Source organism: Cynocephalus volans, chromosome 8, assembly GCF_027409185.1.
Source record: "Cynocephalus volans isolate mCynVol1 chromosome 8, mCynVol1.pri, whole genome shotgun sequence".
In the NCBI taxonomy this organism is placed as follows: Eukaryota; Metazoa; Chordata; class Mammalia; order Dermoptera; family Cynocephalidae; genus Cynocephalus; species Cynocephalus volans.
Genome location: NC_084467.1, coordinates 140557244 through 140571098, shown reverse-complemented (window position 1 = coordinate 140571098; position 13855 = coordinate 140557244). Strand labels below are relative to the sequence as shown.

The 13855-nt window shown below is 44.3% G+C and overlaps 2 protein-coding genes across 5 annotated transcripts in view; one reads left to right on the top strand and one right to left on the bottom strand.

The window, feature by feature from the left end:
* The window catches only part of LOC134384028 (uncharacterized), a 202866-nt gene that overhangs the window by 86280 nt on the left and 102731 nt on the right, over positions 1–13855 (top strand). The gene's annotated exons all lie outside the window — the stretch shown is intronic.
* On the bottom strand, positions 4303–7705 carry LOC134383620 (liprin-alpha-4-like). The gene is given in 3 exon segments (XM_063104861.1): positions 4303–4512; positions 4514–6612; positions 6874–7705. Coding segments are annotated over 3 exon segments (3141 nt in total).

Sequence of the window (13855 nt, the reverse complement as noted above, 5' to 3'; positions counted from 1 at the left end):
GGTCCATGGGGGTCAACCAGAGAGGCCGAGATTGGGAAGCACCGTGGCCACTGAGGAGGAACATGGCTCTCTAACTGGCTCCTCTGTCGATGCTAGACAGTGGCAGTCTTTTGCTGCCTCTCATCTAACCCCTTTGCTGACATAGGAAAGTTTCCGTTGGCTTCTGAAGTTGTTATTTACCCAAGGTCAGAGAGGAAATCTCTTCTCCCCTTTTTTATTTTCAGTGAGTCATAGGGATGGTATGAACCCATGGACAGGAGAAGTGTCTGATGGTTTGTGACAGGGCCAGACCGTAGTCACAGAAGCTGAATAAAGTTGTCAAGATGAGCAAGGAACATGGGTTTAGGCTTTGAAGCCTCCATGTCTTGAACTGAACTTCAGAAAGGTCTTCATGGCTAAAAGTGCACATGGAGCTCATGAAATCATACAAGTCAGTCCACCGTGGCTGAGAGTTTTAACCGCACACTTCCGAAGTAAAAGGGCTCAGCCCAGTGTCTGACTCAGAGAAGGCGCTCAGAATGTGTTAGCTGCATTTCTTTCTTTTAGGTGGTTCCTGGGCCTTTGTGACAAGTGCTCACTTGACAGGAGAGGTGGGACAAACATTTGCGTGAGCATGTGATGGACTGGTTGTGAGTTGTCTCGCTGCGCACGTTGCGTTTGCCTCTGGCGAGGAACTTAGCCCTACTTGTTTCCATGTCTGTAATACGGAGGTATTGACAGTGCCCACTGCTTGGAGTTCTGCAGGGATTTTTTTTTAAGTAAAAAAATAAGAAAGAAGTAATATGTCACATAAAAGAGCCTGATATGGTCTTTTAAATATCCCTGCAAAAAACAAAACAAAACAAAAAAAACAGTGCATTTAAGGGACACGGGTAGAATGCTCCTGAGCAGAAATTCATGTTCTAATAATTGAGGAAGAGTAAAACAGCATTGATGAATTGGTGGCATGACTGTCTCCTAGGTTTTCTACATGTTGGAGAAAGGTAAACAGCACACTCATCCTGCAGCCTTGCAGATGATGAAAATGACCATGCCACCCTCGCCACCGCCGTTGGCTACAATTTGTGGCGTGCTGACTCCGAGCAAGGCATTCTGCTAGGCCCTTTATATTTGTATCTTCTTTTACCATCACAAATATGCTGGGGTACTGTCCTCATTTTATAGACGTAGACACTGAAGCTTCACAGAAGTTATGTCCGTGAATTAAAATCAAGCAGCTGGTTAAGCGACAGATCTGGTGTTTGAACTCAGGTCCAGCTGACTCCAAGGACTGGGCTTCCCACCCAGGTACTTTTGCTCTCAGGCTGCCATTTAAAAACAGAGCATTAGGATCTCAGAGGCTTGTGATTTCCCCCACATTTGTCTATGTCACAGTAATAAGACGACAGAAGTACACGAAGAACTAGAGTATGGTGTCACTGCTGTGACTCATGTTGTAGAGTGTTTTTACTCTGAGATCTTGTAATTTGGCATTATTTCCTTTAAACTGTGCTGTCTTGCCTGGCTATTGCTTTATTATTGAATAAATACCCTGAGCAAGGTCCCCAAACAGCTGTCAGAAATGTGGAAGTTACACGTGTTTCCTGGGGAAGGAGGTGGGTTGAAGGATGTGAGGCAAGGAGAAGACGACCAGATTGGTCAGGACCGTCAGGGTGAACCTGCTCCCTGTTCTTAGTAGCATTTGTCTCACTAACACAAACTACATTCTAATGGTGAAAACTGTAGAAGGCTGCAGCAATTTACTCAGTAGCGGCCTGTTTCCATATGAAAACTCCTTTCTTGGACTGTGGGGAATTAGAGAATGAGGTATGGAAGTCCTTGAAGGATAATTTTGGTGACTAGTGGTGTTCTTTTTTAATAATAGCTAGAATTTATTGACGGCTTAGTAGGAATAGTCCCTGTGTTAAGAACTGTGTAAACTTTTAAAATTCTCATAATGACTCTATGTATTATTATCCCCATTTTAAAGCAGAGGACGGGGACATAGAGAAATGAAGGAACGTGTCCGAGGTCATCCAATGAATAAGTGAAAGAGCTTGGATTTAACCCAGGCCTTAACCTCCACACTATGTGGCTTCTACTTCCTTCTCACTGATGAAAATGAAAATACTTCTCTTAAGTACTTGGTTTGGGAATGAAAGTCAGGTGTGTAAATAACCTTGACTATGGGTAATTGGTTTCAGGTTCATCTCATCCTACTCTTGGCCCTCTCCCCATATTTACTCTGTATTTCGGTGTGTCTTCCTATGCATCCTTATGCTTCCTCCTCCTTGCCTTGGAGCTTTTTCTCTTCTGTAAGTGCCCTGTGACCCCTGCCCCACTCTTGCCCTCTGTTGCTTAGACCTGACTCTAGCTTCGTTTGCATTTATTTCTTTGGCTCTCTCTCTCATTCCCTCCTTCACTTCCCTTCCCAGTGCAATCATCCCTACTTAGCACTAGTATCAAAGTATGACGATGCAAGAAAGCCATGCAAGATGACCTTGACAAGTTCAGATAATAATGTTTCCATACTATCTAGCTGGCGGTCTCAGAGGCAGCTTCGATCTGACAACCCTCCCTGAAACAGACGGAAACTGTTCTGTGACTGAGAGAACAAGGTGGAGGGTCTGGCTCAGAGTCAGTGTCAAGGTTGACTTAGCCTTCATTCCCTGAAGGACCCAGTACATTAGATTTTGTTTTGTTTTGTTTTGTCGTGGTAATTTTATTTCTTGGCTTGGAGGTTACACATCGTGGTAGAGATGACTTCATACTTAGAAAATTTTTTATTAAACATTTTACCAATTCTAGAATATTTTACCATCTCTGGGATTTTAATATGATTTAATACATTTAGCTAAAATCTCCGCATTCATTAAAAATCTGTGGTTTGAGCATAACTACTGCCTAAACACTCTTGCTCTACACTACGTGCCTGAAGGTCCCCGAGGGTGGCTGGAAGTTTTGCATGATTTCCTTATACTCTCAGCCAAGGCATCTGTCTGATATCTTCTACCAGTGTTATGAAGTGTGATTCTCGTTGGCTGGGAAATCAACGTGTACAGCAGATCCCATTGTGCTCCATTCCTACCCTCTCTTTCTATTCTTCAGCTACACAGTTCTTCAAGTCTCTTTAAAATTCGTGTTTGGCTCTCTGCCACCTCAGGAACTTTGCCTCCGCTGTCGCCCCAGAGTCTTCCCCCTGCTGACTCCTCCTAACCCTTATGATCCTAACTTTAGCTTTATTTCCTCTGGGAAGCTCTCCCTGAAGCCTTGGCCAGGTTAGCTCCCTCTGAAGTTAAACGCTTCTGTGGGGCTCAACTTCCCTATTCTGACAGTCATCACATAAACAATTAGTTTTTGTAAATATAAATAAAGAGTACTCAATAAATATCAGTTTAATTAGTGAATTAATTCTCCCCAGGAGTCTGTTTTCTTAGAAGGAAAACCTTAGAAGCTGCATCAGTAGGTTGCACACGTTGCCATCTGAGCATGTCTTCCTTCCTCTATGGGCCACTGCAGTGGGTTGGAAAAGGCTCATGCCCTGTGGTTCTAACATATTTCCAAGGGTGCCTGAGGTGGACAACACAGATCTAGTTGTCTCCTCGGCTGTCTGGTTTGGACTCCTGCCCCTGGCCACCTACTCCCTGTGCTTACAAGATTTACACCTCCCCTTGAGACAGAAGTTTTGCTCTGTAACCCACCAAAGATGACTGTAAGAGGAGGTCATGTCCTGGCTTTTCTCCTTCCTGAGTTTAGATTATGTCACAATCTTAATCTTTCCAGTTGGTTTCTGAAATTGCTTTTTTAGTCTTCACATTCAAGAATCATCTCTTGGAGTTAATACTTTTTTAAAAATTTATTTAATTAATTTATTTATTTATTTTCTGTAATGGTTTATCATTAAAAAATTAAACAATAATAATTACAATAAATGTATAATTTACAAAAGCCCTATATTTGTCCATAGGGTTTATACATATAAGCATTACAGTACATTCATTTGAAAAACTAAAATTAGGTATAAGAACATGAATTGATATGAAAGGATATTTATAGCCTGGATATACATGAAAAAGAAGTAACTATATAAATGAAGAGTCATAAGTTTACATAAATATAAGAAGCATTAAATTCTAAAATATTTTCTCGATGGTATTCATGAATTTTTCACTAATTAAAAACTCTGTAATAAAATATCTTAGGGTCCATATAACAAGTATTAAGAGATTAAAGATTCCGTTGCATTCTAAAATGTAGTCTTTGCTGGATTCAAAATGCTGCGTAATCATCTGTAGAAGTAGTGTGGGTAAACAGCAGGAGGCTTTAGCAGGAGTAAATCCTGACTGTGGGAGAATCCAACCTCTGTGTTCCTGACACACTGCCGTCCATCTGCATCTTCTTTGGCTGCGTGGAGGGTGAAGACATAGAAGAAGTAATTTGCAAGTTTGCAGAGAGAGTCCCTGCTGATGCAGCAGCTAAGCCATGAATGTTCTTTGGTCTAAATTTTTTTCTCCATGAAGGTCCTCTCCTAAATGCTTTTATCATCGTCTTCATCAAATCTTCTGTCAGTCCCCATGACCAAAAGGTTGTTAAATTCTCTTTGTAAGACAGCACGAGCCTGTGTATTCCGCGTTGGGATCCGTAACAATAGCGCCAGTGCGTTGAAGTCAAAGGTTTCATCTAAGGCCAGAAGGGCACCGTGAACGCCACTCCCTAAAAGATTGTTTGCATATGCTTTAAGGCCAATTGACAGGATCCAGCGAATCACTCGATCATTGCTCCAAACAAGCACATCTTTTACTTCATGCTGACTTTCTTCTCTTTTTCTTTCCAGTTCTTTTCGGTCATAGTTTAATCTTCTCAGGCACATCATTCCACACTGGAAACTGTTTCTGTGGAAACCGTCGACCATTTTCAGCTGCCCGCGGAGGTCCTTCTTGGTCAGGTGGTCCAGCATCCTGGCGTCCACCAGGCACTGCATGAAGTAGCTGCAGTACTGAGGGAGGCCCAGGCTGGGCAGCCACTCGTTCCCAATCCACTCGTGGTTCATGTCCCCATATGCGAGTGTTGTTCGCGACGTGGGAGGGGCAGACGGGCTGGTAAGAGACATGATCTCTTGGATGGCCAGCCTCAGCTTCAACCTATGCAGGGGGTTGCTGATGCCGATCTCACGCTTCATCTCGGTGTCCGACAGGGTTGACATGATGGCCCCGCTCTTCACGTTGGCTCGGCAGGCAGCCACATACCAGGCGGGCATCCCCACCCAGAGCTCCAACCACACAACTACGGTCGGCCCATCCCACTGGGCAAAAGGCAAACCTTGTCTTCGGGCTTCATCGAGCAATTCATGCTTTTTTGGAAGTTTACGACTTTTTTCAGCCTGTCCTCCCAATTTGCTCAGTGACAAGGCGTCTTGAGATGCATTATCTGTCTCTGAAATACCAGGGTGTCCTAATGATTCTTTGCCAGCTTGACCAGGTCGGCCCTTTTCTTTCTTGCCAAACAAGCGGCTGATAGAGGACTTGATGCCCTTCTTCTTTGGGGCTTTGTGGCGCGAGTCCTGGCTGCTGTTACTACTGCTGGGATTGCTCACGGGACCGTCCTGGGAGCCTGTCGAGTTTCTCACGTCCATGGCGTCTTCATCTTCACCATCAGACACATCGACATCGCTCTCAAAAGCTTGTGCTGCATTTGCTAAGACACTAGCCTGTTGGGCACCTTCCCAATCCTCTTCACTAAGAGTTTGTACCTTGGAAGGCTCATCCCGTAGAGCAGCTAGGCGGCCTTTCTGGGGGCGCTGCAACACTGCACTGGTGCTGTAGGAATCTGTGTGACTGTCTGCCACAGGGCACCTGAAATCTGGGACACTGCCCAAGTGGGGTCGGCCATGATGAAGTGAAGCACCTCTTAGTCTCATTTGGTCTAGTTCAGCCCTCAGTGCTTCAATGATTAAGACGAGCTGATCCTTATCATGTTGTGTATCTTCCAATTGCTTTTTTGCATTTTCAACTTCTCCTAACAGAGAATTCTTTTCTTCTAGAGCAGCCATTCTCTCTTTCAGATGAAGCTGGAGCCTCTCATTAGATTCTGAAAGAAGCTTGTCAACAGTGTCTGATAAACGTCTATTATGCTCTTCATTCATTTTTTCTCTCTGCCTTGCCCGCTGCAGTTCTTGGTTCTTTTCCTCCAGCTGCGCCTCCATCTGTCTTAACCTTTCTTCAGTGTTGCCCTGTCTCTCTTCAGCCTTCGAGAGCGCTGCCACCCTCTGGGCCAGCTCTGCCTCCACCTCTGGGAGTGTCTCGGCTTTCCTCATGGTCTGCTGCAGCTTTTGCTCTACTAATTCCAGCCGTTCCTGTAACTGGCGGTTTTTATCCTCAGTCTGGCGATGCATAGAATCTTTGTTTGCAATTTCATTTTCAAGTTTATCATTGAGGTCATGCACAGACATGGCTTCACGCTGTGCAGCGAGGGAGCATTTTTCAAGAGTAGTGATTCTCTCTTCCATGTCTTCCTTTTGGACCATGGCATCTCGAATGTCCCGTTGCAATTTCGTGTTCATCTCCTCAGATTTGATCAAGTCTTCCCTGGCCGTGTAGAGATCTTCCTCCAGCTCTGCCATGTGACTGATTCTCTCTTCCATGTCTTCCATTAGGGCCATGGCTTCACGCATGTCCCATTGCAATTTCGTGTTCATCTCCTCAGATTTGATCAAGTCTTCCCTGGCTGTGAAGAGATCTTCCTCCAGCTCTGCCACATGACTGATTCTCTCTTCCTTGTCTTCGTTTTGGGCCATGGCTTCACGAATGTCCCTTTGCAATTTCAAGTTCATCTCCTCAGATTTGATCAAGTCTTCCCTGGCCGTGTAGAGATCTTCCTCCAGCTCTGCCACGTGACTCGAGAGGGCGGCCAGTTGCTCTTTCATTTGGCTCTGCTCCCTCAATTGCTTGTCTATGACTTCCTGGAGCTCTATTACTTTAGCAAGGTCCTCCTCGTGGCTTAACGAACCATCAGAAGATCTCTTTCCATTTGTGCTCGGGGTATTTTCTTGTTCATGGTTCATGTCAAGTGCTCCATCTGTTAGTGTTTTTTTCTGCTTATTCTGTTCTTTAAGAATCTTTAGCTCTTCGTGTGTGGCACCTAATTCTTCTTCTAACAAACCACACCTTTCAAGTGCTACTCGTAATCTCTCTCTCAGCTTTTCATCTAGAGTTTTGTGGTGCTCAAACAACGACTTCAGTGCTTTGAGCACTTCGACTTCGCTGGACACACCTGCTGGGGACTGTGCCTGTCGCTTCACCACAGTCATCCTGAGAGACCTCTCGTGCCTAGAGACAAGGCATTCCAGATGTTCTAAAAGCAGCCTTGTGTTGTTCCTTTCTGCCTTCAGTTCAGCAATTTCTCCTTCCCTTTCAAGGAGCTCCTCCCTGTATACATTCCGTTCCTTCATAAGTGCAGCAAACTCCTGTGGAAGTGCAGTTTTGAGCTGTCTCTGCAAGGAATCTCTTTCATGACCAACTTCATGTAATTTCCCCTGGGTTAATGCCAGCATTTCTTCAGTCTCTCTAAGAGTGTCAAGAAGTCGGTCCCTTTCTTCTAGCATGGAGACGATCAACTGTTCTATATGTGAATCTGCGTCTGCCTGTGAAGGGGAGCCGGACGCATGGCTCCCACTTCCTCCTGGGGAGCCTTCGGCTTCACTGATGGTTGGCATCACCTCACGCATCATCTGGAAATGAAAGACCCAGACTAGAATCATTAAGAGCAGAATACAGGTACCCATAAATCTGCAATTTCATAAGTATCTGCAGCTAATAAATGAAAGGTTCACAGCCTCTTTATTCTCAGATCTGTTACACTTTGTATGCAAATAAGTTGGGGAAGCATCCACCGGCAAATACTAGGTGCAGGAACACACACCATGAAGATACTCACAGGGACAATAACCCTGTGAAGGGGTCAAGGCCAGAGCACTGCCCCTCACTTAAAGATCAAACCCAGCAGTATTTTGTTCGCAAAGCTGTACTTTTTAGTTGTTGAGAACAAGTGTGCTTCAGGTACCTATTTTTCCAACTTCCCGGTGGGGGGAGAGCAAGTCAAACACACACGCCACCCAGTCACTTTTCAGGAAAAGCATAGCAGGAGCACAGAGCCAGCAGCACTGACAGGTCCAGAACCCATCAGGCATCTTATAGGAATGTGTGCAGTCAGCTCCTGGGAAGGACTGACGGCTCCCTGAATTCTTGGGCTGGATTTGGTGAGCACGAATGGAATGGGACTCGTGAAGGGTTGGGAGAGGTTTCTCCAATGGTTGGTCAGTCAACCTAACTTACCTCAGTTTCCAGCCCAAAGTCAAATTCCACGATGGAAATAGAGCCAGCAGGTCCGGACAGCCGGGGACGGCCAGGAGGGAAGGAAAAGTGATAGGTGAGTCGATGAGAGGCGATGAAGTGTCGCCAACACACAGACGGGGCGAGGGCAAGGGGGCCGCTCCCGAGGGTCCAGGCCACAGTCCGGGCACGGCGGACCCCCGGCGCCCCTCAAGGTGAGGCTGACCCCCGGCCCAGCCGCGTCCCGCTCTCTGCGCCTTAATCAGGTGCTGCAGAAGCCGCGGCCACCACGGCACTGACGAGGCACTGACAACCGTTTCCAAGGAGCCTGCTCCAGCTGGGGTTCTAGAACCCACGGTTTGTCCCGGCTCGTGGGGTCGGGGGAAGGGCGGCGCATGGCCCCGAGAGCGCGTCCCTTCGGCCCCAGTCACTAAGGCTGGCCCGCGGCCGGACACTGGAAGAGCCTCTTGGAGTTAATAGTATAATTTGATGTCTTTGCATTGATCTGTCCCAGGGAGGATGCCTCAGCATGTGTGTGCATATGTGCCCACATGTGTGCATGATCTGTGCATGCGTATGCATGTGTGTGCCCACACGTGTGCATATGTGCGTGCGTGGGTGCCATACATGTGCACTCAGCATTTGTTCACGGCGATTATCATCTTCCAGCGGGCCTGGAGCCGTATGCGTTGCAGCACACTTTGTTTCTATGTTATTTTTCCTATGATAGGTAGCAAATTCTTTGAGTTGATTTCCATGAGTGCTGATTGATTTTCACCAAACCACTTTACCTCTTTCAGTCTCTTCGTTTTGTGACTTTTGGCAGGTAGTTGCAGACTTAACAATTGTCTCTCTCTCCAGGTGCCTCAAAATGTCCTTATTGTCATTGTGTCATTTGAAATCACAGCTAATCAGTCAGGTGGATGAAGGCAGGTATTTTTATGTCTCTTCTCCAGATAGGGGTCAGTGGCGTTAGCGGACCTTTCCCGGTTCCCGCAGTTCACAGGTGGCACAGCTAGGATGAGAAGTCAGGTTTTCCTCCTGCAAGCCTCCTTTCCTGTTCTGTGCACAGAGAGGTGTCTGTAACACACCGTTCAGTGACAAACCCATGCTGACTCGTATGTACATGGCAGGTGTGTTTAAATATGTACACACATCCACAGAAAGGTCTAGAAGAACATACTCCAAACTGTTGAAAAAAAGTCACAGGATGGATTAGAATGAAGGAGGAGTAGATATTTTGCTTTTTTAGTTTATGTTCATTTGTAAGATTTACTTTTTTTGCAATAAATAATGAGTTTCATCATTTTAAAATGAATAATTATGAGCAGTGAAGGAGTAAATGGTGTATTAGTGTCATTGGTTTCTGTCTATAATTTTGTGTTTCTCTCTGGGTGTTCTTTTCAGTTAGGAAACGCTGAGGGGTCATTAGGTTGTTTGTCTCATTGTTAGGCTGACGTCCTTATTGACTGTCACTGTGTCATGTGAATGATCATTTCTCCATGTCTGTTTTTCCATCAGTGTCATCGGGAGAGTATCTTCTCACTGAAACATTAAGAAATGTTAAGCGAACAGGGATATTAATTAGATTAATTCATTCCTATTTGAGAAGTGCAAAACTTCTTCCAGAAGTCCTGGAAGAGTCAAGCTGCTAGGGGCTGGCTGGGTAGCTCACTTGTTAGAGCACAGTATTATAACACCAAAGTCAAGGGTTCCGATCCCGTACTGATCAGCTGCTTAAATAAAGGAGTCAGAGAGTCAACCTGCCGTATGCAAATGTCAGGCTTTCCTGTGTTCTAGGCTGTCACTCCACCTGTGTGCACCACTGATCTGGGCTCAACGTTTGTCAGGAAGGACGGGAACGTAGTCACAGAAAAAAAAATATTTTTTATAAAAATGAAATATGTAAATACCACTTCATCATTTTCTTCTTTAATTCATGATATTTGGTTTTGTAAAAGAAAGAAGAAACGATGATTGCTTATGTGTGGGCCCTCAAAAAATAAATGTCCATTGATTTCATTTTTACTTATGTTTTCAATTAATCCCAGAATCCAGATTAATTTCTTCTAGCTTTCTGGAAGGGAATGAAATTTTTGTTTATAATTTTATGTAATCTGGACTAAAGATATGGAGAGTATTGAGTTATTTCTATGATTTTAATGGTTTTGTGTCATCTACTCTATTTTTATTTATTTATTTATTTATTTATTTTAAAGGTGACCGGTAAGGGAATCTTAACCCTTGACTTGGTCTTGTCAGCACCACACTCTCCCAAGTGAGCCACGGGCCGGCCCTGTGTCATCTACTTTAGGTGTAGATAATTGAATATTATAGTTCCAAATGCCTTAATGTCTGCATTAGTGAAACAGTGATGTACACAGTAGTGAAAACAGTTATTAACACATTTATTTTCCTTCTATTTGTACTTCAGTTCCAAAAGTTCAGCATTTAATTGGCTTTAGTTGTATTTATGCCTCGATCACAGTTCTGCTCCTTGGTATGAGACCGAGACGGGAAAGTGAGACACACCTGTGAAAGCCCAGCCTAAGTCTCACATAGAGGGATAAGAACTTTTAGTTTAGTTATAGTTTTTAAATTAAATAAACAATTTGTTTGAAGTATAACTTGATAATGATAATTTTAAAATTTGCTAAAAGATTTTTCTAGCTGAAAGATTTTTGGTCAGTTAGGTCTTTAGCTACGACGAGGTGTTGTGTTTCTGTCCATAGAACATGCGCGGGTTAACTCGTGGTCCCTGTCATCTTTTCCAGCCATCCTCAGCGAATGTGCCTGGGCTGTGGGGTGGGTGGCTGCTGATGAGGCCGCTATTCTTCTGCACAGGACACAGCCCAGCACGTGCCCGGTTCAGGAGTGTCCGTAGAGTCTTCTTTGAATATAAAGCATAGAATAATAATCGCACTCCAAATATGTTATCCTCTTTACCTTTCAGCTGGTTGTCTCTTCCCTTGAGTGAGGCGCTGCCCCTAACCTAAGACAACACGCTTGTGTTATCAGTAACGTGTCTAGAGGGAGCTGTACACACACAAGGACTCTGTCTCTTTCACCCTGGGACCCGGGCCCTTGTTTCACCCAAAGTGAACTCTGCAGGTGACCTGTAGAGACATCAGAGGAAATCACCTTCACAGTGGTTTTCCTTATCAAGATTTTTCCTTTATTTTTTAGAGATGTAACTTTTCTACCCTACTGTTTCTCTCTCTTCAAACACTCTCCTCATTGTAATTTGAGAAACAAAAGGATTTTGTTTATATTCAATGTTCTTTTCTCTTTATTTTTTATTTGCTTTATTGAAACTTAATTGATTATATATACATATTTGTGGGGGACAGAGTTGACTATCAATATTTGTGTATAATATGTGATGGCCAAATCAGGATAATTAGCTTATTCATCATTACAATACATAAACAAAAGGATAATTTTAAGGGGACATTTTGGTACCCGTTCGTCCTCGAGATACCAACACAAATGTCACCTCCCCAGCAAACCTGGCCCAATGGTCTTTCTCAGCAGAATCAGGTTCTCTGGGGTCCTACAGGTCATATTGTTCCAGTCTCTGAAAGAAAGCTACCCTGTTTGGCAGCTACCTGCCTACATGGCTCTTTCACCAGACCATGGATCCCACAGCAGTGGGGACCTTACCTAGTCCTCTGAGTGTCTCAGTGCCCAGCACAAGGCCTGAAACAAGACAGTGCTCACAACATGGTTTTTTGATATTTGGGAGAAGCTTGATCCAAAATTCAAGAGGTCACTGAGGCCAACATGACTTCTCTTTTTTTGTTGCGTTCCCCAGGAAAAGGATCTTTGGCCTTGGACCATCATCTCAGTATCTTTTGATGAAAGGATAGTCGGACCTATAGCACAAAATGTAAGATGAACAACTCCCTCAGCATCTTCCCCCTGGGGACAACTCTGTCGTTCTGTACCCTAGAATCCTTTTCAACTTACTCACTAGTACCCATCACTCTAAAATAATCCTTACTGCACAGGAAGGGCAGTAACCACCCTCCCTCACTTGCCAGGAGGATCACATAGTAGTGACGGTCATCTTTGGCCTTTGACATCCTTGGTCCAGTGCAGACCTGGAAATCCTAGCAGTGCAGGGCATTGATCGGTGTTTGAGGAACCAATGAACAATCACAGCTTTGAGCTAAGTATTTTTTTTTTAATTTTTTGTTTTTCACAAAGAGCTTCAGAATGTAAGCAACTAATCACTTCCCCACCCCAAAAGAGCACAGCAAGACAGACAATGTAGGGTATTGGGACATCAGCTCTTTCTTGTTTTCCAGAGTTCCTACAGCAGGCCTGAGTGAACCCAAAGCAAGGCCCGTGTGGTGTGTCTTCTGCAAACTGCAGGTGCTCAGTCCACACAGCAGCACCAGCACTGCTAAAGTTTGGGGCATCTGTCCAGAATATCCCACCTTGGATCTCAAGAGGAATCCAGACGGGGTTTATTCTCCAGAGGCGGAGAGCAGGCACCAGGGCCAGAGGTGAAGGCCTCTGTACTGAAGGCCTCTTGTGACACCACAAAGGTCAAATGTCTTGGCATAAGACTAGAAAGGAAGCAGGATGAATGATGAGGTTAAGGAACCTCTGGACTGCTGAAGAGATGGCTTCTTGAAAGAAGTGCTAGATCTGCAGCTCACAGTGTTCACAAGAAAAGAACGTTGCTTGAGATTCCAGACCTGAGCAGGTAGAAGCAAAAGCTGGGCTAACAGAGTCAGAACATCATTCATAGTAGAACAATCCTGATTGAAAATTCTAGTATTTAAGTCCAATGTCTTTTAAGAGTGCGAATTCTTAAACCCATCAGACCAGCACCCACAGACACCTCCCACCCCATTAAAAAATTTATAGACATGCACACTTGCACACACTCAAATATGAAAACAAAATACAAAAACCCAAGGAAATCTTAAGAATGACCATTTTTCACCAGCTTCCCAGATGCCCTTTCTTTTTTTCTAGAAGGCAAGAGTCAAGCTCGGACAGCTATGTCTAAGCAGTAAAAATCAGAGTCGGACGAAACCCCTTTCCTCAGCCTGCTGGCTTATTAGTCAGTGTAGAAGACTTTCAGCAACGTCAGGGAGGGAGGCTGAGGCTGGTGTCCTGCGGAAGGCAAGCTGCAGTGTCGTCCTGAGACCAGGCGGCCTTCCCCCGGGCAGCACTAAGCCTGTACACACAGCAGCCCCACCCACATTTTATTCTTTAAAAATATTCTGTTATTCATACATATGATATTAAAAATTGAATTCCCCTATTCGTCCCTTTATATTAGAATTTTTCAGATGAACCTAAAAATTTAAATGTAAAATATGAAACTGTAAAAAGTACTGTAAAAACTACGGGTAAGTGTGTTTATAATCTTAGATTGCAAAATGTCTTCCTCATAATGCTGCAAAATCCATTGACATAAAAAAATGAATGAGTAAATTTGACTACATAAAAATCTAAAATCTCTGCATGGAAAAAAACAGACCACCATAAATTAAGTTAAAAGACAAATATCAAATTGACGATAATATTTG